General features: G+C 46.3%; 1 protein-coding gene across 1 annotated transcript in view; it reads right to left on the reverse strand.

Moving 5' to 3' along the window:
* Window positions 1-330: 330 nt before the first annotated feature.
* Window positions 331-24,073, reverse strand: part of DCPS (decapping enzyme, scavenger) — a 41,746-nt gene continuing 18,003 nt past the window's right edge. Inside the window, exons 3-6 of the mRNA XM_081280128.1 lie at window positions 16,085-16,230; window positions 11,258-11,371; window positions 5,526-5,636; window positions 331-3,716 (exon numbers count right to left, since the gene is read on the reverse strand). Of these exons, the coding sequence (XP_081136254.1) occupies window positions 3,450-3,716; window positions 5,526-5,636; window positions 11,258-11,371; window positions 16,085-16,230 (638 nt within the window). The 3' untranslated portion in view covers window positions 331-3,449. The remainder of the gene's footprint in view (window positions 3,717-5,525; window positions 5,637-11,257; window positions 11,372-16,084; window positions 16,231-24,073) is intronic.

Raw genomic sequence — 24,073 nt, forward strand, 5'->3', positions numbered from 1 at the left:
CAAATGGATAAAAGCCAAGGAACAATAGCAATCATGCCTGCAACTACTTCTTTCCTTTCTTCTCGAACCAACCCAGGAAAGAAGTAGGCCATATGTTGGGGACTAAAAGCCACTCTAGGAAGGGCAACATCTGCCCTTGCTCTGGCAGAGCAGGGACACAGGATGCAGGTGAGGGCATTCTCTCCAGCTCAGAGGACCACTGCAGAAGACCACCAGCATTTGCTATTTGGTCAAGATAAAGCTGAGGATGTTGTGTCTTGTTCTCTCAGAGGAGGTAAAAGCAGTGGGAAAGTGTGAGGCAGAGAGGAATGGCTGTTACTTTGCTCTCTCAGAGGAGGTAATACTGTGAGGCAGAGAGGAATGGCTGTTACTTTGCTCTCTCAGAGGAGGTAATAGTGTGAGGCAGAGAGGAATGGCTGTTACTTTGCATCCCTTGGTCTGAGAACCAGAAGGCCTGGATTCAGAGCCCAGTTCCTTTCTTCCACTCACCACGTGTTCATTGAACACTTACTATAGGCAAGGAACTGTCCTAGATCCTGGATAAATGGTGATCAAAGAACTGGAAGTCTCTGCTTCCCGGAGCTAACATTCACCCAATTACATTGGACAAAGCATCCTGAGTCTATTTCTAAAAGGAAACAAGGATGAGGGTCCCATGAAATAAATGTTGATTTATTTTAAACTCTGCTTTGCTGGGCCAGACAGTATCCTAGGTGTTGGGGAGACAGAAATGACTAAAACAAGTTCTACCCTCAGGCCAGTAGAGAAGGCAGACAAGCCAACAGTTACAAGTAGGAATAAGAGGTGATGCATGTGATATTACCTGTACAAGTCATGTAGGAGAATGTGACAGGAAGGGTTACCCCCAAAAGACATATGTGCTTTGGGATCTTGACAGTACTCTGCACAGCAGCCAACCCTCTATACCTTTAGCTCCAGGGCCAGATGCAAGGCAGGAACCTCAGTGGGATGAGAAATAGGGGGTGATGGGACTCAAGAGTACTGTGTTCTATGGAAAGCCCTAGTTTTTTGGAGATGGCAGTTACACAGTGCTGGCTGACTGGCTAAGGGGGGAGCCCTTCACCAGAACTCCTGCAAAGGCTTGTCCTATTCAGAATAAGAAAAATAAGTGGTGAGGTTCTGAGAAAAGATCCCTCTGTGCTGTTGGGAAGATAACAGACTGGGAGAAGTTCAGGGGACACTATCCCAGAAAGGCTCCTCCTTACAGAGTGAACCAAAGATCATGCAGGACTGGTCAACCTGCAGGAGAGCCAGAAAGCCAGCCAGGGTGTGGGCTTCTTTCTGCCTGCATCTGTGGCCTAGAAGGGCACTCCCTGCTTCTCCAGACTCCCCACCCTTTCTGCTGTGACCCCCTAGCTTAGTTTGTCCAGCAAGAGCTCTGGCCCATCACTCATCCCTCCTCATAGGGTTCAGGAACTGAACCCAGGGGCACTTACCACATTCCCTGTCCCCACCCTTCTTAAAATATTTTATTTAGAGACAAGAGTCTCACTAAGTTGCTTAGGACCTTGCTAAGTTGCTGAAGCTAGATTTGGGCTTGCAAGCCTCCTGTCTCAGTCTCCTGAGCTGCTGGGAATACAGGTATGTGACATAGTGCCTGGCTCCTCCTCACAGTTTTATGCATCAAGCCATCAAATTCCTACCAGCCATCCACCACAGGGCAGACACATGAGACGATGGCATGGAACATAAAGATCAGCCCAAGCTGGGGGCCGGGACTTACAAGCATCACAGTTGGGGTGGGTAGTTGGGAGCATGTGATGTGGCAGAGGGAGTGTGTTCTGGAGGGAGTCCTCACTTTGGCACCTTTGCAGTACTGAAGTTGGCAACAGTATTTGTTTGTCAGGACCATCTGGTTTCAGAGAGGAAAAGGGTCAGTTTACCCTTCCGGGGCTTGGAGGGAGAGGAACTGAGCCCCAGGGAGCAGCCCTGCCAGCTGGAAACCGCTCTGGGAGAAGCCCTCAGGCCAGGCTCCTGACCTCAAAAGCCCAGCAATGACCTGTGGTCCTGCCCTCAGGAGTATGTGCTTTTGGTCAGATGTGTGGTGGTCATGAGTGGATCCAGCTGGATTTGCAGTTGAGAAACCTGTCTTGGTCACTACCTAAAACAATTGCTCACTATCTGAATCCTGGGATTCTTGAAGAGCTGAAGGGAAGGGTGGGTCAGGAGACCACTCACACTCAGGCCTCACCACCAGGGTCCACGTCCTGCTCTCCACAGCAGGCAGTGTGGGCCTAGGGCAAGTGCAGCACTTGTGCCACCTGCTGAGGGCCTCACCTGCAAGGAAGAGCTGGGCTCTGAATCCAGGCCTCCTGGGTCCCACACCCAGGAGACAGAGTGACAGCCACCCCTCTGCCAAATGCTTTCCTTTTGTTGTCACTACAGGGCCCAGATAAAGCTTTCTGAGCAGGCCACATTAGCCTCAGCTCTACCCTGATCAAACAGCAAATGCCAGCCCCTCTAACACTGTGATACACTTGTACTTTGTGCTGGAGAGTACCCTTGTGTGCATGCCGTGTCCCTGCTCTGCTGGGGCAGTGACAGATATCACCCTTCCCAGATAAGCTCCTTGGCTCCAAGTCTGGTCATCATTCTCTGATCTGTCAAGGACCCTTCCTGGCCTCCAGATTCTAATGAACCTATAGCACTGACCACACTGTGAACCCAAGCTCCTTAGGAGCTTTTGTACTCAACTGAAACCATATTATATTGCCCTTGCTGATAACACTCTTTTGAACTTGCTCTTCTGGCTGTTCCACGTGTTTTGTCTTCCTGCCTAGATAATAAACTCAAGACCAGAGACTAGCTGACCAAATTACAGAGGCAAAGGCAGGCTTTTGGGGCTTGCATCATCAGATTCTCATTAAAACCCTCCCACTTCCAGGCATTAATCCCCCATCCTCCTCAGCAAGTTTTTCTACAGGGTTAACGCATATGCAGGGTGTGACACCAGGGCTGTGAGGGAAGGAGGAAGTGGCATCTAAAGCCTTTATAGACTATTTCCGGAGAGGTTTTGAATTTGGTATTTTGGGGGACCTCCCCAAAGGTGAATTGGTGGGAGAGGGCCTGGCAGCACAATAGGAAGGAGTGTGAGCAGGGAGGAGGGCAGAAACCAACATGTGTGGTGAGTACAGGAACTTGGAGCAAGCTCTCAGCACCCTTCCAGGGTACTGTCACTTTCCAGCTACAGCCACAACCTTGACTTTCCACCCTTCTGGGGGACTTTCCCACTTGCTCTGCCCAACTGTTGTCCCTCCCCATCTGCCTCCCCAGATCATGCTATCTGTCTTCACAGATGAGCCTAATACTTTATTCACATATAAGGAATAAGCCAGTACAAAATAAATGTTTTAAAAATCCCCTTGGAGTAAAACTTAGCCTCCACACTGCCCAAAACCACAAACAAATGTGCCCCTCTCCTGGCACACTCAAGGTTGCTGGGCTTCTTGTAGGAGCTTGAGAAGGGGGTCATCAGCTCTGAGGGTAAAAGTGAGAGTGCGCTGCTGATAGTGTGTGGGGTCATACTCTAGGTTCTCAATCACCTGGGCCAGCAGGTGGGCCCGCTCCACACTGGAACCGGGTGCCTCAAAGCCCAGGGCAGTGAAGTGCACATGTAGGTGGTAGTAGGAGGGCAGGTAATGCAGGTAAACACGGAGGTGGTCTGCCTTCACCTGGTAGCGCTGCATGATGGCTTCCTGATGAGAAAAGGGGAGGCAAGAAAGTGTTATCATGCTGCCCACTAGCCAGTGTCAGGACCCCCACCCAGGCACTCCTCCTGTCTTAGCACAGGCTAGCCTGGGATAGCATACAAAAACCTTCCAAATGGCTCTCTGCTTGCTTCAGATCCCTCTGTCTTCCATTCTAGGAAATCACAAAGGCAGCAGCAAAGCTGAGACATTCATTCCCCCAACAGAAGAGAGCCTATCTTCTCAGGCTTCCCCACAACAACCTTGATAAAACATTACTTTGAGAATCTAGGAAGTCCCAGTGTCAAAGTATAGGGCCCAGGTTCCCAAGACTGTGGATATTGTCCTTCCCCTGGATGAATTAATTACAAGCACTTGATAAACCATGAGGTAGGTGGGAGGAAATATATCTACACTCTCTTGGAAAAAGGCTTGGAAACAACAGAGATGGGGCTGTGCTGAGAATCTGGTGAAAGGGAAAAGGCGGGGGAAAGGATATGGGAAGGGTGACCCACAGACAGACGGGCTGTTGCAGCTGGGCTCCTTTCACCAAAGGAAAACATTTACTTTGGCCCAGGTTCTCTCTGCCCACTCCACCTTGCTCAGAGGGAGGTCTTTTTCTATCTACCTTGACCTCCCCTGTCTCCTTCAGGAGCCCCCAAGACTTGGAATTAGGAGAAGATGTTGATCTCCTTCATGGGCAGATCCCTGGGGAGGTCAAAGGTGAAGAGAAAGACTCAGGCCTCATGCCCAGGAATTGCTGCAGCAAGGTGAGACCAGGCCCAAAGCACCCAAAAGGCTTCCTGGAATAAAGAGGGCTGGTCTATTGGGATGAGGCTGCCAGGACAGGGAGGAGTGGGTCAAGTGTCTCAACAAGAGAAAGACATCATTCTGTGCCAGGGATAGATCCAGAGGTTATTTCCTGATAAAAATAAGTTGCTTCAAAAACATAAAGGCAGTCAGAAGAGGGTGCCATGGGCAAGAAGATGTTGGAAAACAGGCCAGAGCACAGTGACAGGGGAAGTAGGATCTGGGCAGAGCCCTGGCACTGGCTAGAAAGTGGCAGAGTTCTCTTTGGGTTGGGTATTCTGGTAGCTGAGAGCTCCTGGCATGATAGGTGTATATCTTCACATATTTTAAAATAAAAAATGGGCTGATATCTGGTTCCACAGAATGGTGTATTTAGAAGGGATCCCAACCAGATATAGGGGTCCACAGAGGTGAAATGACTGTCCCAGGCCACTCAGCTAGTTAGGGCAACATGTCAGGCCATAACCACAACCCAAGATCCTCCCATCTTCCCCTGCCCCCAAGGCCCCTTTTAGTGCTCTTAAAATTTCATTAGATTGAACAAATGTTCCAGATAGAAAGTATCCTAGAATATCAGGTGCCATGGAATCAACCTGCTCTCTGCCTTGTATGTGCATATATACAAGTCAAAATCATATGCCCTAAAGCCCAAGAAACCCATCTGGTGCAAGATGGTTATCATGCATGAGGCAGGTGATCCTGAATGGTAGAGACAAGAGTCTTGGAATGGAGGTTAGAGGGGCATACCAGATGAAGCCTATGGAAAAAGGCAGGGAGGCTGATCTGGAGGTGAGGAAAGGTGGCTGAAAAGTAGAGTTTAGAGGGCTGGCCAGGACCAATGACCCCTGTGAAGCAACTTAATGAGCCCTAACACAGTACAAGACTGGCATACAGAGAGAAGCCATTTCCAAGACACACTCAGGGAAGAGCGAGGGAAGAGGCCCAGGGAACATACTGGAATCTTGAGTCTAACAATGGACTTCAATGTGGTTTGGTGAAGCAACTTACCTTCCCTTCACGAAGGATGTTCCTGAGCAGCGGCAGGTGCTCTTGAGTAAGGTCCCGAAGTGATTTGATGCCTCGGCGATGACAGATGGCAATCAAGTACAGGTCATCAAGCTGCACAGAGACCAAGGGGAATGGGAACAGTTCTGGGCCTCACAGGGACAGGCTGCCAGTCCTGATATTCCTACCCCCAAGGCACACAGTGTCCCCACGGCCAGTCTATGAGACCCCATGGCAGGACTGGTCCCCAGGCGGTGTAGGTGTTCTTGTGCCCAGGGCTAGCAGGAACAGGATTTCTGTGTATTCTTCCTTCTAAAGAACATCCTGCAGCACTATTACCCATTCTTCAGAGTTGATGGAGAGAGGGGAGGCTATAGGGAAGCTCAAGAAGAGCCAAGAATTCTTTTCCTCTAGGAGTTTACAATCTAATCCATGTACATAGGTCACTCTACTGTAAGACATAAAGTATAACTGATTTTTTGAGAAGATTGGGGGTTGAACCCAAGTCCTTGTACGTGCTAAGTACACACTCTACCACTGGGCTATACCCTCAAAATAAAGTGATCAAAACACAGGAGGAAGAATGAAAGGTTCCTGCTCGCTGGGATGATCCAGGAAGACCTCCTGGAAGAGAAGGTAGGGGATCTAGGTCTTGAAAAAGTGGTAGGAGGTGGACACAGTGGCACATTCTGTAATCCCAGCAACCCACAGGCTGAGGCAGGAAGAACACAAGTTCGAGACCAGCCTGAGTAGCTTAGTGAGATTTTGTTTCAAAATAAAAATAGGTCTGGGATGTAGCTTAGTACTAGGGTGCTTGCCTCATAAGTATGAAGCTCTGGGCCTTGGGTTTGATGAAAGAAAGACAGAGGTAGGGCTGGGGCTCAGTTGGTAGAGTGTGTCGTGCCTTGCATGCACAAAGTCCTGGGTTCAATCCCAAAACCAACACCAAAAAAAAAAGAAGATAGAAAGGACATTCTGGGAGAGGGAACAATGAGAGAGGAGGCTCAGAGTCAAGACTGTATAGGGCACAGAAGTCGGGGGACAAGCAGCCCAACTTATCTGGAATGAAGGCACATGAAGGGGTGTGTGGGGATATAGTGAGGTGTGAAGGAGGGAATAGGAGCCTGGGGCCAGCTTAGCAACAAACACCACCACAGCAGTTAGCCCATTTCTCTCCTCCCCCATCAACATTTCAGGGGTGGCCGTTCCTGCTGTCCTTCCTGAAAACGGCGCCTGTCTGAAAACCTGGAGGTCACAACAGAGCAAAGAATCAGAGTCAACAATATCTTGTGCCAGAGAGCAAATGAACTCTTCCTCTTGGCCAGAAATCCCTCTCACATCCTCCCCTATACCCCAAACCTTGGCCTTGCCTGATTATCACTCTCAAGTGCCAGGCAGGCCAACATTCCCAGGGCCGAGGCTCAGGGAGAATTCAGCAGTGCCCAGTGCTGTAGTATGACCTGCTAGATTCTTCATGGAGATAATATGGGGACCATGAGTCACACAGTCAAATCCCCAGGGACCCAACTGCCTTATGTCCAACCATGAAATAGTATCTTCTTGTCATTCTTTTCATCCAGAGTTCTAAGAGTCTGGGTTCTCCCGGACAGACCCTGCTAGAGATAATAAGCCCACAAAGGCTTAGTTTCTTCCTATGGCCTGTATCCAGGAAATTTACTCTCATACTAGGGAAGAGTCCAAAGAGAAACCAGGAAACAAAATTGCTTGACTTGGGCATGTGTGTGTGTGTGTGTGTGTGTGTGTGTACATGTGTGTGTGCATGCACATCTGCAAATGTGTGCACATTTTCAGCTATACCACGTCTCACTGTCGTCACAGGACACCCAGATAATAGTAGCATTTATTTTAGATGATGTCTGTTGACAAACCCAAACCTGATATTAAATCACATCTCTCTGCTCCATTGGAATGAAATGAGGCATGGAGCCTGGTGTTGGGTGTCAGCTCACAGGCTGTGTGAGGGAACAAAAAGAAACCATTCTTTGATAGCAGACATAACCCCAAAATTTCTGCAGGCAGCCAAAGTGCTTCCTGGCCCATAGAAATGATCTGAAAAAAGCCTGGCAAAAAGGTGGGTTAGGGCCTGAGACTGGCACCCTAAAAGGTGGCCCATTGACCACTCTGGGGAGATAGACACAGTCAGTCTCTTTGTAAGGCAAGACAGTGAAATCAAAGTTAATGATTTCCTGACAAGGGGCAAGACAGAGGATGACTGGAACATTGGAGAGCCATTTCTTGACATCCAGAGTGACTTAAAGGAAAGACCCCCTGGTCTGGGAACTTTAGACTGAAGAACAAACTATGTGAACCGAAAATGCATGTGTGTTTGTGTATGTATGTATGTGTGTATGTATGTGTGTGTATTTATACACACAATATACAAAAATTATCCCTGAAAGGAGATACAAAGAAATAGAAACAATGATTGTTTTTGAGGAAGGGAAGAAAGCAGGTTGTGGGAACTTAACCCCACTGAACATTCCCTATATTATGTGCAATTTTACCATGGGCACAAATTAACCAACAAAATGAAAACAAAACAAAACAAAACAAACAAAAAACAGTGATCTCTTAAGAGAACCAGGGAAGGAATGTTGTTATAAGCTCTGGGTGGCATAACCTCTAGCAACATTAGGCATCTGATACACATTTATTGAGTGGATGGAAGGGCTGGGGATGTGGCTCAAGCGGTAGCACGCTCACCTGGCATGCGTGCGCCCTGGGTTCGATCCTCAGCACCACATACAAAACAAAGATGTTGTGTCCACCAATAACTAAAAAATAAATATTAAAAAATTCTCTCTCTCTTTCTCTCTCCCTCTCTCACTCTCTCTTTTAAATAAATAAATAAATAAATTGAGTGGATGGAAGAAAGAACAAATGGGTAAATATAGAGGTTTCGGTGTGGGAACAATAAAGATAACAATTCCAGGGGCTAGGAGTGGAGCACATGCTTAGGGAATATGAAGGGATTCGGTAGGAAAGGAATAGAAAGAGAAAGGGAAGAGAATGAAAGGACAAAAAGAAGAAAGGGAAATATACTTCCAGGAGAAGCTGTGAGAGACTCAAGGGAGCCAGGAAGGCGTCCCGGAAACAAATGCTGAAGCACTTCCCCCTCAATCAGTCCATGGCCCCAGGATGAGGAATAGAAGCCTAGATGTGGCCTGTTTTTCTTCTGGGAATGTTGCCAACTTCTAAGGGAGCAATCAAGTTCAGAGATTCAAAGCTGTGTGCAGTAGTACAAGCCTGTAATCCCAGCAATTCCAGAGGCTGAAGCAGGAAGACTGTAAGTTCAAAGCCGGCCTCAGCAACTTAGTGAGGCCCTATGCAACCCAGTGAGACCCTGTCTCAAATTAAAAATTAAAACCAAAAAGGACTGGGGGATGTGGCTCAGTGGTTAAGTGCCCCTCGGTTCAATCATTGGTACCAAAAGTAAAAAAAAAAAAAAAAAAAAGTTCAGTGATGTCACAAGCCATAGATCTGAGGCACTGAAATATGGCACCTTTAGAAAATAAGCAAGAATTAGGCAAAGGTGGGGCTGGGGTTGTGGCTCAGGCAGAGCACTTGCCTAGCATGTGTGAGGCACTGGGTTCTATCCTCAGCGAAAGAAAGAAAAAGAAAGAAAAAGAAAGAAAGAAAGAAAGAAAGAATATCAACAACTAAAAATATTTTTTAAAAAATGAATTAGGCAAAGGTTAAGAAGGACCATATTAGCATTAATATCATGGAAGGTCTGACATTTAAACTGGCCCCTTCACTCCCCTCAAGGGCAGGCAGCTCCAGCTATGTGACTGAGAACCCAGTATAATTCCCAAAGCTTTCCTGCCATCCTTGGATCAGATGACTGATCGTTTTCCCATTTTGGACTCAGGTGCATTCAGGGCTTCTGAAACGGAGATGTACAAGTTCATCCTTACTGTCTTTCTGTGGCTGCAATGCCCCTGCAATCAGTCACAAGCTCTTTTAGTCTTCAAGAGTTTTATGAGGCCAAAGTTCCTCCTCTCCCACCCCTGTCTCCCATGACCAGACTTTATTTTTTTTTATTTTTATTTTTTTTAGAGAGTGAGAGAGGAGAGAGAGAGAGAATTTTTAATGTTTATTTTTTATTTCTCGGCGGACACAACATCTTTGTTGGTATGTGGTGCTGAGGATCGAACCCGGGCCGCACGCATGCCAGGCGAGCGCGCTACCGCTTGAGCCACATCCCCAGCCCCATGACCAGACTTTAATTCAGGATCTTTAGTCTATCTAAAGAAAGATGGGGGTTTGCAGAGCTACCTTGTGGTCATGCTTCTGGGGCCTTGTCTTAGCTCTTCAACCACCTCCAGAGCAAGTCCACATTCCCTTCCTTAAGGCCTAAAGGTGGCCCAGGCAGGGACAAGGGAAGAGGAGACTGGGGTCTGGTGTGCTCTTGGCCCCTTTCACTACAACATCTCACACACAAGCTATCTTTTTTTGATCCTGCTTGGCTCTAAGAAATCATCATTCCATGCTGCAACTTCTGGAAACTCTCTTTGCATTCCCTACCACCCCTTGAGCCATGTTTGAGAATAACCATGAGCCTCTTATCAAGAGACAAAAGATGCTTTGAGCTAAAATCCAGTCCCTATACTTCAACCACAGGCCTTTAAACCCCTTCTGGGGGCAGTAGCTTTAAAGTTCAATGAATCATAAACTAAGCAAATTGCAGGTGAGCTCAATATATGTCCTAACGTCCTGAAGAACAGGTCACAATTGAGAAAACAAGAAGGGTTTCCACAAAGAATCAGCCAGGGCCCAGGCTCCACAACATTTCTGCATGGGTCTCATGACCAGATGAAGGCACAGAAACTAGATGGGCCCACCTAAGGCAGATGGCAAACCCAAGCCCAGGTTACTCCAAGAGTGTAACTATCTACGGCCAAATCTCCCATGTCTACCTACCTGGCCCCTTCTAATTCCAGCCTGTAAATAGCAATCTTTACAACACGATGGACCTGCCTGTTCCTGAATCCATCAGGGTACAAATGTTTCTAATACACTCAGGGTATAAAGAGGCAAAAGCAAATTTTAACTCAGCAGTGGGCTGGAATGGGAAAGAGGACAGTGGAGAGAGGGAAGAGACCTAGAGAGTGTAGATGGCACCTCTAAACCTGCTCCTTCAAAGGTTTGGAGAAGCAGAGTCATTTGGAGGCCAGGGAATGGGGAGCTAACAACTGAAGTGGAGGTCTGGGCTACTGGAAAACAATTCTGCAGCTCAGTGGGGGTAGGGGACTCTTTGGATTGATCATCGTGGTTCCTCTCTGTGCTTTGAACATGGGCCTGCCTGGATCTGGTAGTGTTCAGGGGGACAGAGAGAATGTTCCACCTGAGGCTCCAGATGATGCTAGAAGTGAAGATGGCGTCTGAGTCACTTGGTTGGTTAAGTAGTAAAGGAATGGCCTCTGCAGTCATGAAGATGAACATCCCTGTCCAGCTCACCTCTTGGGTAAGAACTCAGCCAGAAAAGTCTTTAAGGTGACCATGAAAGCAAAAGTATTTGTGTATGACAAGAATATACTCTGTTGCCGTGGACAGATCTGGCCATCCCTTGATTGGTAATTATAATCTGCTGAGAGAGATGCAGATGTTGAGGAAGAAGGGCAGTCAAAGGAGGCCAGCAACTTGGGAGTGGAGTTGTCAATGACCAGAGTGGGGTTGTCGGAGCCCAGAGCACTCCAGCATGTGATCTTTACCTGCTGTTGGTTCCACTTGAGGTCAGGGATGAGGACAAAGCCATCAGAGGGATCTGGATTCTCATAAATAATCCGGTCAGCTTCAGCCTTCTTGTCAAGGATGTTATACACCCACTGGAAGGAGAGGGAAAGAGATGGTTCACAAATCCACCCGCCTTCAGCTAGGCCAGACAAGTTCTCTGGCCCCTTTGGAAAGGATAACGAAACTATAAATGGCTGCTAAATTCAGGGATTAACAAACAGGCTGTTTGGGGATCCAGAGAGATTTCCTCTCCCACCACAGCTGACTCTTGGCCATCCCAGACCTCTGCTGCTTAGACAGGCTGCCCTTTAGGCTCTTTCTGGTCAGCATAGTGCCTCCCATTCTGCCACATGCTCCTAGGCCTGGTCCACATGGAGCCCCTGTAGTGGTGACCCCTTCCACCATCCACAGGATGAAGGGGAAGAGCTGTCTTTATGGACCCTGGTTCCATTTATTCAGGACCATGGGGCAAAGACTGTTAGGAGGCTGAGGGCACAGAGGTTTCCTTCTGATCAGAGGTCTGTAGAGGCTTTCTGAGGAAAATTAGGCTGAGAAGAGGCCTGGGCCGGCAAAGGTCAAACCCAGGTACCCTGGATTCCTCTCTACTTCTCCTACCTTCAGGGCCCTTGTACAGGTGACTGCTCTACAGCCAAAAGGGAAACCTGATGGAAACCTACACTGCTGCCCTTTCCTCCTCAAACTCAAAAGGACCTCCAAAACACCGAGGAGGGAGAGGATGTCCTGACAGGGAGGACAGGGTACTGACACAACAGGCTGCCACTGTCCTCTTGGTCCTCTTCCCATTCCCAGAAGTGCTGGCATAGGCAGCACCACTGAAGGCCAGGGGTGGGCTTGCTGGTCCCAGTTCTGCAAACCTCATATCCTGGGCCTATATGGCTGAGCACACAACACTGCATCCTTGCTCTCAGCTGGGACAGTGGGAAGGGAGAAGAGGGCCTCTGCCTGCAGATAACTGGGCCTCCAGTCTCCTACAATTACCTACAGGAAGCACTTCAGCCCAGATGACCTCTAGACCCTAGCAAAACCCAAAGGCCAATCATAGTGTGGTTCCCCCACCATCAAAGAGGGGATCCCAGGCTGGGGATATAGCTCAGCTGGTAGAGTACTTGCCTTGCATGCACAAGGCCTTGGGTTCGATCCCCAGCACCACACACACACACACACACACACACACACACAAAAGTAGGATGGGGGCTTCCCAGGAAAAGCCTGGGGGATCCACTTCCTGGGAGAGGTCTGGAGGACACCCAGTGGCTGTTTCCTCATGCAGTGCCCATGGCCAAAGCGATGTCCTCTGGAGGGCCAAGATTCCTCCAGAGGCATTTCCTCTCCCACCAGAGACCTCTCTGGAAATGTGCTGTTAAAGGGGAAAAAAGAAAGGAAGGAGAAAAAAAAAGTCAGCTGGAGGCTGACCTGAAGCCTCTGGGAAACTCAGGAAATGAGGGAGATGGTGACATTCTACTGTGGAGAGTCTGGTATGCTCCATAAGCTGACCTCCTGGGCTGTCCTTTGCTCATCCAGAGAAGCACCACGTCCACTGGAGAGCAGCGGGGGGTGTCAGAGAGCATGCATGGATTCTGGGGTTTGACATTTGGTTTTATCTTTCAGCTCCATCACTGTTTTGCTGCCACCTTAGGCAAGCAACTGAATCCTCTTTCATTAAATGGGACTAACAGGATCTACACATGTGAGGAGTTTAATTCAGACATGCACGTGTGAGCACCTAGCCCAGAGCCCAGCACAGAGGAGGCAACCTAAGAGTAGCAGTGGCACTCCAAGACAGGCGATGACAAAGGGGTGATTTGCTGGAGGCTCTAAGATTAAGTGAGGCAGAAAGAGAGAAGCGGGTGAAAGCAAAGGAAGTGGCTGGAGAAGCACAAGGCTGGAAGCTAAGTGACTGCCAGCGACTGGGAGTGGGGACAGCAAGGGCAGCCCTACTCTTATACTACTCTAAGGGCCATAACCCTTCTATTGTTGTCCCCATTTTGCAGGTAAGAAAAATACAGGTGCAAGGAAGTTTGCATAAGCTCCCACAATTCTAACCCTGAGAGTCTGGCTCCTGAGCCTGCACTGTAGCCCACAGCATATCCTGCCTCCTGGGAGAGTTCCCTGGGCAAGTGGCAGGAACCTGCATCCTCAGGAAGTCTCACGGCCAGAAGCCCAGAGAAGAAAGGGAGGGGATAGAGAGAACAAAATCCACACAAATTTCCTAAGGTAGGTAACGGAAAGGCTAAATGTAAGCCCTTGAGACTTGGCTAGCTCTGCCAATGATGGGATTGTGGGTGACACTTTCTAGTATATATTTGGCTGGACTATGCACTAGTTGACACTGACAAATCCCTCTAGAACCTCCTTCCTCCTTGAACTTCTTATGGGACATCTTGATCCTTCTTCATTCTCCTCACCTGGTTTGTCCCCCACCTGTCCATCCCTCTCATGCCTGCCTGTTCCCCTGTTCTTCCTGGGTGTGGATAATGGCAGCTCCATCCTGGGTCCTTTTCAGGAAATAGCAGCACATGATAAATGGTACCTCTCTTAATTGCTACAACCTTAGGAGGAAGGATCTGTTAATCACATTTTTCAGAAAAGGAAACAGGCCCAGAAGTCAAGGACAATGCCATGCTGCTCTTAGACAGCAGAATAAGAATCATAACACCAGGCCAATGCTGAAGCCTGATGTGACGGCTCACAAATGAAGATTTTTCAGCTGAATGCCTCAAGGCTTCAGATTCAGATATCCCACTATCTTTTTTTATTGGGCATTTTTACTGGAAAGTTACAAGTACTTCAAATTTGAAGAGTCAAATAATGTCACCAGCTAAGAATACAGATGCTGGGGCCAGAAAGCCTGGATTTGGAGTCCCATCTCCAAATGGGCTGTTGTGAACATAAAATGAGGTAATCCATGTAAAATGCCTAGAATAGTTCTTGACAATTAATAAATGCTCAATAAACCCCAAACAGAACTCATTGTCTTTCACAAAAACCCATTCCACTGTCCATGTTTCCATCCTGATAAATAAATTATCTTACTGTCTGCTCGTCAGGCAAGCAAGACCCAGGGTCATACCACACTCATACCTCCTTTTCCATGTCAACCAGTCTAAGTCCAATCAACCTCATTAAGGTTTACCTCTTAAATCACTCCCAAATCCTTCCCTGGTATCTCTATCCTGGTTCAGATCCATGGTGAGTTTTAGTCCTCCTAATCTATCTTCCCTGCTAGACTGCATCAGCAAGGTTTCATTACCTGGGTGTTCCTCCAGAGCCTAGCTGGTATACTACAGATGCTCAATAAATGCAGTGACTGCTTATACACTTGCTAGAAATAGCCAAGAAGAAATACATGAATGCTCATGTCAATGGAAAAGTAGTGGAGTTTTTGTTGTATTATTTTCCAAGTGGACATATGTTCGGATGTGTAATAAAGTAGATATATGACTCACGACAACTACATTTGGGCTTCCTCTCTTGAATCCCAGATAAGCACAACCAGCACCACAGAACACATATTCCAGCAGATTCCTCTAGGACCCTGAATAGAAGCTGTTCAGGAATGTAGAGACATACTTTCTTTCCACTCAGAAGACAGGACAAGTGCTGGGATTTTTTAAAAAAAGAAAGAAAGAAAGAAAGAAAAAAGAAAAAAAAATCAGGACAGCTTCAGTTAGAGGAACCATGTGCAAATCTGCATGGGAGGCATGGCTAATAACAGGGCTGGGTCCTCTTAGATATAGGGAAGAGGGCTATCAGCACACAGGCCTCTCCAGGGAATAGCCTTTCCACAGGTTCTGCCAATCTCCCCCTCTGCAGCTCCCTCTCTCCCTCCTGCCTTCTGAGCCCAGAATGTCTTTGAGCACCCCATATTAGAATACTTCCCACTACAGTAACCTGAATCTTGGGAAGATTATGAGAAATGCTCAAAGAGAACAAGAGTAAGCAATAATGGGAAAGAGCCAGTGATAGCCAGTGAGTGGGCAAGGAAATGACTCATCAATCATCATCAATCATATTTAACTGTGAGTATCCACATGGGGCAAATTCCAGGCAGTCTCTGGCTGGCCCTGGCCTACGCCCAAGAAGCCATCAGGATCTCTAAGCTAAACAGACTTATATTTGGCCCAGCCAGAACACTCTACCAACCTGTGCTCAGAGGCCCAAACAAATGTCAGGGATGACAGGGCACTGATTTCTGTGGAATAAATGTAAAGGGGAATGAGTGATAGGAAAGTAGTTTACTCTGAGACACAGCTGGTTTGCTACAGGAGCAATCAGGAATAAGAAGCTGGACCAGGGTGGGCCCAATCCAACACAAGGAGGACACAGTCATTTTGTGACTGTCGTAGGATAATGTAAAGCAGATACAAATTCTTCTAGCAGACTGAATTGCTCAGTAACTCCCAGAGAGCCTCAGTGACATGCCCAAGCAACTCATGAGGGGTCCAAGACCAGGGCCAATTCCTTTCTCTATGAAGCCTACTCTGACCATCCTGTATAAAATAGCAACCAGCCACCCTGGGACTCTATCTCACTGATCCTCTCCAGTTTTCTCCACTGCATTCATAATCTCATGTATCATATATGTCCTCATGCATTTATGTTCTGTCTGACTCCCCAAATTAGGTAAGCTCTGTGGGGCAGGGACTTAGTCTGCTCTGCTCTCTGCTATATCCACTGAACTTAGTACAGTGCTTAGTCCCTGGGAAGATCCCAATAGATGCTCATAAGGAAAAGAAACTGGCACAGGAACAGCAATCAGTATCTCAGACTTGGCAGCCAGTCACCTGAATGCCAAGGCTCTGGGACTCCAGGTGAGGTAAGGTAATGTTCTTGTAGTCATCTCCTGTCTCTTGGATCAGGTGGAGGTCCTGGCGCAGGTACTTCTGTAGGTGTTTCTCTGTGGCAGGGTATACCACTGTGGTCTTCACGTCTGCAATGACACAGCACAGTCTGTGACTAGAAAGCAAAGCCCATTCAATTCATGGACTGAGCCACACTCTGAACCTGGAAAACACAAAGCTTTCACTGATGGATTCTTGAGTCCTTACCATTAAACTATCCCTGGCCACCCCGTCTCCATCTTCCAGGTACAGGAACTAATGGTATCTTAACTCTTTTCATGTGCAAATTTCTAGGTATATGGCTTTCTGGACTCAAAGCTGAAAATGTGATTTAAAGCTCAGTAGCCCCCATAAGGAGGCACAGCACAGCACAGTGGTTCATAGTGTGGACTCTGGAATCAGACTGTCTAAGCTCCTTATCCACACCAAAGTGGGACCTCAGCCCCAGGTGGGAACTGGGTCCGGTTACTTAACCTGTGTGTGCAGCTAATTTTCCATCTGCCAAATGAGGATAGTAACAGTTCCTATGTCATAACACTGGAAAGATCAAGTGAGTTAATAACCTGTAAAGCCCTTAGAACAATGTCTGGCACGAAGCAGACACTACACAAGTCCTGTCTACATCTAACCCAGGGTTTATCGACTTGGCACCACCAACAGCTTGGCCTTGAGGAGTTTTTCGGTGGGGGCTGTCCCGTGCATTGCAGCGTGTTTATTAGCAGCAACCCTGGCCTCTCCCTGGATGCTAGCAGCACCTTCCCCAACTGCGACAACCAAAGTCCCCAGACAGTGTCAAATGGTGGGCAAAACTGTCCCTAGTGGAGAGGAGCAGTTTTAATGAGGAAACCCTATAGCTCTCCTGCAAGTACCCTAGACTAGTGTTCTGGCCCAACACCACCTGGTTGTGAATAAGTCCTTTCCCTTATTTTGAAAAACATTTGGCATGACCACTGTCATTACTCTAACTTTTATATATAGTGCTTCAACACAGATCTGGGGTTGGGGGTAAAATGTGTTTCAAAATAGGCTGGGACGTTTCTCAAAAGACCCATGTACCCCTGACTCCCCTCCCTGGGATCCAGATATGTTCTCTCAAAGAAGTCACTCCAGGGAACTCTACTCACCTCCATAGCACAAGACCCAGCTAAGGACCATGAGCCTATACTTTTTGTATTTGGTCTGAGGATATGTTTGGTTTTAATCCTGCTTCCGCTGGTGAGAAAGAAAAGGTGGCAGGGATTCCAAGACTCATCTTGTGTCACGCTGGAGATGTGGCAGAGGCAGGACTAAAACCAAGGTCATCTTATCCTAAAGTCAGTGCTTTTTTGGGGTGTGTGTGTGTTTCTGGGGATTGAACCTAGGAGTATTCTACCATTGAGATGTATCCCCAGAACTTTTATTTTGAAACAGTCTTGCTAAATTGTTGAGGCTGGCCTCAAACTTGTGATCTTCCTACTCAGTTTCCCAAGTCACTGGGATTACAGGCGTATGCCACCGTGCCCAGCTAACTCAGTGCTTTCTTGATACAGAGGCCTGCCTAACAGCTCAGTATGTTTTCAAAGCCAGCAGGGATGTACAAGTGTGACACACCCAGCACATGACTTCTGGCAAGTACTAAATGTCCTCACCATTAGCTCTGGGGGCAAGCAAGGCAGCATGTGGGAATGAAGCCAGAATTAGACAAGCAGTCAGCAGAGATGGGTAAATCAAGTCAGGTTGGATCAAGGAGGCCAGTTTTGAGTTGGAGACTACCCCTTGAAGAACTGAAATGTTAATTCCTTCAGAGCCCTTCCTCCACCCTTATCAAGAACCTGCGCACCCCCCCCCCCCCCCAGTCACATAGGCAGGAAGGAGAGAGATAAGGGGGAGAGCAGAACAAAGGAAGCCTAGGACTTGTAAAAGGGCAGAACACCTCGGGATACCAGGACACCAGCTATGGCCCCATTCTCCCTCCCAGGAGAAGTCTAGGTTACCCCTTTTTAAGTAAACCCTGCTTTATGTTCTTGCCTCGGTGTGCTTCTCTAATGTTCATATGTCAACATTTGAGGGAGCAGAACTCATCACCAGTAACCAGTGGTATCAGGAAGACTGGGGGTCTGAACCAGAGTGGCCATATGACTCTCCCTTACTGAGTGACACGTGGCTTCTTAAATAGTCTCAGTTTCCTCACCTGTTAAAGTTGTGGCGGCAAAAGCTGTCTCACAGAGACGTTGTTAGCATTAAACAAAATATGTCATCTGCATCATGGGAGGAGACACTAAGTAAACATCACCCAGACTCCTGGGAATCATGGATCTGACCCTAAGAGGGAGGCACAATAGCTTCCTCAACCCTCTGACAGCAGCAAAACACTTTCTCACTTTTCACTCTTCATTGCTCTCTAACAACCCAACTCATGGTCAGAAGTCAAGCACTCAAGATCCCAAGAGGCTCTGCACTTACTGTGTTACCATTGGTAAGTGGCCCACCCTCTCTGTTGCTTCACTCTCCTCACCTCCTACCCAAGGGTAAAAACAGTACCTTCTGGGGCTGGGGTTGTGGTTCAGTGTTAAAAGTGATTGCCCAGCATGTGTGAGGCACTGGGTTGGATTCTCAGCACAGCATATAAAAAATGACTAAAATAAAGCGCACCAACAACTAAAAATACATTAAAAAATTAAAAACACCATCACCAACAAAAAACAGTTCCTCCTTACAAGGTTTATGTGAGAATTAAATAAAATTAGTAGGTGGAAACCATTTTGTAAGTGCCTTCCAACACTGTAAAGCACTCTACAAACACTACCTTTATTCTCGTTTTTGTTGTGCCTTCAGACGCCTAGGTTGGGTGGTGACGAAACAAGGGGTAACAGAACAGAACTCCCTGGAGTGGGGGAAGAGACGTCTGGGAACAAAGGCAGGGCTGCAACTGGAGAACAGCCTAACTCTGCTGGCAAGGGACACAGGGCCCTGGGCTCATAGCCTGGGGCTCTCTGGCTGTTCCAGGGGCCTGGGAACAAGCCGTGGTCTGCCCAGGCTTGTCAAGGATCTGCCCCAGCCACCCAGGGCGCAGGGAAAACAGAAATCTCATGGTGCCAGCCCCCTCCTGCCCGGATCTGAGGGAGCAGGAAGAAAATCCAGAGCCTCAGTGACTCAAATGCTCAGTCCCTGCCCATCTTCCTTCCCTGAGGAGCTCCTGAGTGGCAGGTGAACCCCCATGGTGATCCCACGGGCAGCATTCTCAGAGCCCTGCTAGACCCTCACTTCTCAGCGCCCAGCTGCCCTCAGACCACCACAGGGACACCCCTGCTTGCTGGCATCAGTGCTGGGGCAGCTCCCTGCCAATGTCCTCCACTAGCTCCATCTTGGTCTTCAAGGCTCCCGTCCTTTCATTTATCCACTCTCCTCCTTGCTGCCTCTGTTGTAGCCACACTGACTCTGCGCTGTCCTGCCACCTAGCAGTGGGCACGAGCCCTCTCTGTGCCTTGTGCAGTCACTCCACTTTCAGACAAACCCTCCCCCAGGCTCCCTGGCCTCACCCTGCAGGCAGCCCTGGCTGACGCCACCCTCTAGCCCCACAGCCCTCCATCTCCATCACTGCCCTGCTTTTTCTTTCCTTATCACTGCCTGACAGTACCATAAAGTTGTACTGTCTGACTCCACCATGGAGAATATCACTTGCAGGAAGAAAGGATTTGTTTTTTTTCTTTTTACCATTTATCCCCAGCACCTGGAATAGCAGCTGGCATGGAATAAGCACTAAACAAATACCTACTGGAAAAATGACTGAATAAATGACTGAATAAATACCTACTGAATAAATGACTCTGGTCTTTTCAGATTTTAAACTCAAGAAAAGCATCTGTGTCCCAAATGGAATAAAAGTTCTTTGACAAAGATCAATATATTTCCCCACACGAAGTTTCACACTTGCAGCCCCCAAAGGAACTCTGTGGTTTACTGACCTAAGAGTCAATCAGGATGCGGACCTGCAGCTGAATTTCAGGAGGAGTTTGGCCAAAAGTCAACACATGATAAACCAACAAACCATTGATTAAAAATGTGTTGGGGAATGGTATACACATACATACTCTCAAAAACACTTCCCACTTATTAATTACAAGGGGAAAACAATACCACCTCCCCTGAGTGAAGGGAATCAACATCACTCCTAATGCTCAGTCTGAATCTAATCACAAGGAAATATCAACAAACCCCAATCCTGGGGCATTCTACAAAACAATGGCTTGTAACTCTTCAGGAATGTCAAAGTTTGCATCTACAGTCCAGGCACTTGGGAAGCTGAGGTGGGAGACTCACATGAGCATAGGAGTTTAAGGACAGCCTGACCAACACAGGGAGGCTCAGGCACCAAGGAAACAAAAATATGGAAGTTAGGAAAGACAAAGAAAGGCTGAAGAACTCCTCCAGATTAAGAGACTAAACAGGCATGACTAAAGGGATTAGATCAGATCCCAGGTGGGAGAGGGGAGTCCTGCCTTAAAGATGGCATGGAAACAAGCGGCACAATTTAATAATGCACTCTACACTGCATAATAGCTTTGGATGAATCTGAAAGTGACAATTTCCTGAAATTGATGTTTACCCTTTCTATGCCTGTATCTATAATAAAGAAATTATTGTAAGTAGAGAGAGGAAAAAGTAAATGTGGCAAAACATTAAGGAATTTGTTATACTATTCTCACAACATTTCTGTAGGACTGAATTCCCCTTGCCCCGAAATAAAAAGCAAAAGCAAAAAAAAGTGTTACTACCTACCCTTCAGAACCTTAGCTCAATATGTACATTACCTAACTTATTCCTCACTCCCAAAGTGACTGGGTATTATGAAGATCCCATTTATGTGAGGAAACAGGCGCCTGGAGTGGCCCCTGAGGTCCCACAGCGAGCAGAAGAGGCCTGCTGACCTACCTGGGTTCTCTTTCTGCCAAATGCCTTCTAGCAAGTTGACTGGAGGGTGCCATCTGCTCAGGATGAGCAATAGCTGGCAACTCCTCTGCCCAAAACCTTTCCCCTGTGGCTTGAGAAGTATCAAGGAATTTTCCAACACCACCCTCCTGCTGGCATCCTTGAAAAAAAAGATCAGGACAATTTTAAGCTCCTCCAAAACCCATCAGTTGAAAATGTTCTCATTATATTAAGAGAAATTCCCTACACTCCTTACAAAGCCCCATCATGCTTTTTAAAATTCATTCATTCATATTTTTAACTCAAGTTACATTTGCACAGAGGTTACAGACAAATAAAAGTTTCTTAAAAACTTTTCTGCTCCTTCCTGCTTCCAATCTTCAACTCAGAGGCACCACATTCAGCTCTTCTATCATTTCTTTGGTTATGTACTTCCATAGTTTTAATATTATTTTTATGTTTTTCCTCCTAGACTTTTCAGTTTCACTATTCCCATATTTATTGACCACCATAATGGAAGACAAGAGTTTCTCTCTTTTTTACTGACTCTCTACAAAGAACAACATACTATCATTCCTTTTCCCTTTTTTTTTTTTTTTTTTTTTTGTGGTGCTGGGGATCGAATCCAGGGCCTTGTGCGTGCGACTCAAACACTCTACCAACTGAGCTATATCCTCAGCCCATACTTTTCCTTTTAGCATAATTCTGGTATATGGAACTAGTAATTACTTTCTTACTTGCTTAGTTTCCTATGAACTTATCACTAATTCACCTGAAATAACACTTTCCTGTTTATGTAAATCTCCTGACTTATTAAAACTCATCAGGCACATGAGCAATGAATGTGTCTGCCCCCGAGTCCCTACCCCAGGTGCTACCATCCATGGGGTTCCCTTCCCCTTTCTCTTTAACTGGGCACGCTATTTTCTTGAAAGATGATCTTCCTCTTTCATAATTATTTCCTCATTTTGCCAAAGCAGTGGTTTTCAAACTTCCAGCTGGCATTATTATTAAAATTTAACTCTTGGAATTTTCATTAGAAAAACCATACAAATATTTTCAATTCTCTGAAATAATTTACCAACTAGATCAACAGAAAAAATTCCAGATTTTGCCGCAGCAAAGTGTCCATCAACTGATGAATGGATAAAGAAAATGTGGTATATGAAACACAATGAAATACTATTCAGCCATAAAAAAGGATAAGATCCTGTCATGTGTGACAACACGGATGGAACTGGAGCACACTGAAACACAAAATAACCAGACACAGAAAGTCAAATACTGTCTTGCTCCTATGTGGAAGTTGAGAGTAGAATGGTGGTTACCAGAGGCTGAGGAAAGTGAGGGTGGGGAATGGGGGAAGAGGTTGGTCACAGATACAAGTTACAGTTAGGAGAAAGAAGTTGTGGTGTTCTGCTGCAAAGGAGAGTGACTATGGGTAACAATAATGAACTATATAATTCAAAATGCTATAAGAAAGGACTTTGAATGTTTTTCCCATAAAGAAATAACAAATATTTGAGAAGGACAATTATGCCTCAGCTGATTTGAACATTATATAATATATACATCACATGATATCATGTACGTATGTATAATTTTCATATAATATTTAAAAAAATAAAATAAAACCTAAAAATAGTTTCACCACAACATAAAACTGAAATAATATTGCCTCTGCAATTTGCTATGTGATTGTAGATACGCAACACTAATACTTTTAGCATTGTTTGAATACCTTGCTTGGTAAAGAACTACAGTCAGTAACATACAATGGTTTTTTTTTTTTTTTTAAAGTGGTCGGAGGAGACAAAGGATGATTTTTTTTTTAAAGAGAGAGTAAGAGAGGAGAGAGAGTGAGAGAGAGAGAACTTTTTTTTAATATTTATTTTTTTAGTTCTCAGCGGACACAACATCTCTGCTGGTATGTGGTGCTGAGGATCGAACCCGGGCCACATGCATGCCACCGCCCGAGCCACATCCCCAGCCCCAACATACAATGGTTTGACTTGCGATTTGTTTGGCTCTACAGTGGTGTGAAAACAATGTATGCATTAAGCAGAAACTGTACTTTGAATTTTGTTCTTTTCCCAGGCTAATGATATGCAGTATAATACTCCTGAGATTCTAGGCAGTAGCGGACAGCCACAGCTCCCAGTCAACCATGCAATCATGAGGTTAAAACTCCATAGTGTATTGTGTGGATATGCTCTGAGGTTTGAAGGGTTAGGGGTATTAAATGCATTTTGGACAACAATATTTTCAATTTACAAGAGGTCTGGTATAACCCCATCATAAGTGGAGAAGCATCTTTATATGCATGTATATGCTTTACTTAGCATTAAAGCATACCTGCTTTGAAAAATCCATGTATCAGCTTGCATATATTATATTAAAACTAAAAATAAACACAAATGTTTTTAAGGCTGAATTTTCTATCAGTGAAAATAAAAGAGAAATTATATTTTGAAGATAGAGTCTCCCAGATAAGAAGATTAAAATATCTCTTGTAACTAATGGTAACAGTACAGATTATCAAACTTATAGATTGCAAATCTAAAATTTCTATTTGTTACATGTAAAAGTTGGGCATCTTGATCAACATGTAAAATGTAAATAAAGAACATTTATCAGCCAAAAAAACTCACAAAACTTCAGCATGCAGCAGAACCACCTGATTTGGGAGGTCTGGGGTGGAGCCAAAGAATCTTCGTGCCTAACAAGTTCCCAGGTGGTGCTGATGCTGCTGGTCCCAGGACCACACATCAAGAACCACTGCGCCAAAGCATAAGCTGCTTCCAGATCAACAGTGCAAGGGAGATAAATTTTGAAACTTGGAACATCTCAACATATCTTTATTCCATTGTCAGATTTAATTAAGCATTTGACTGAAGAATTCTAGGATGAAAAGCAATGACCTACAAAAACTTAACACGACTGTTGAGAAGTCTCAAGTCATTCTCATTTCTAGTCCTTTGCATGTGACTTGTTTTCTTCTCTGTCCTGATCTTGTTGATGGGT

Source organism: Spermophilus citellus (genome assembly GCF_964194105.1).
Source record: "Spermophilus citellus genome assembly, chromosome: 2".
Taxonomy (NCBI): Eukaryota; Metazoa; Chordata; class Mammalia; order Rodentia; family Sciuridae; genus Spermophilus; species Spermophilus citellus.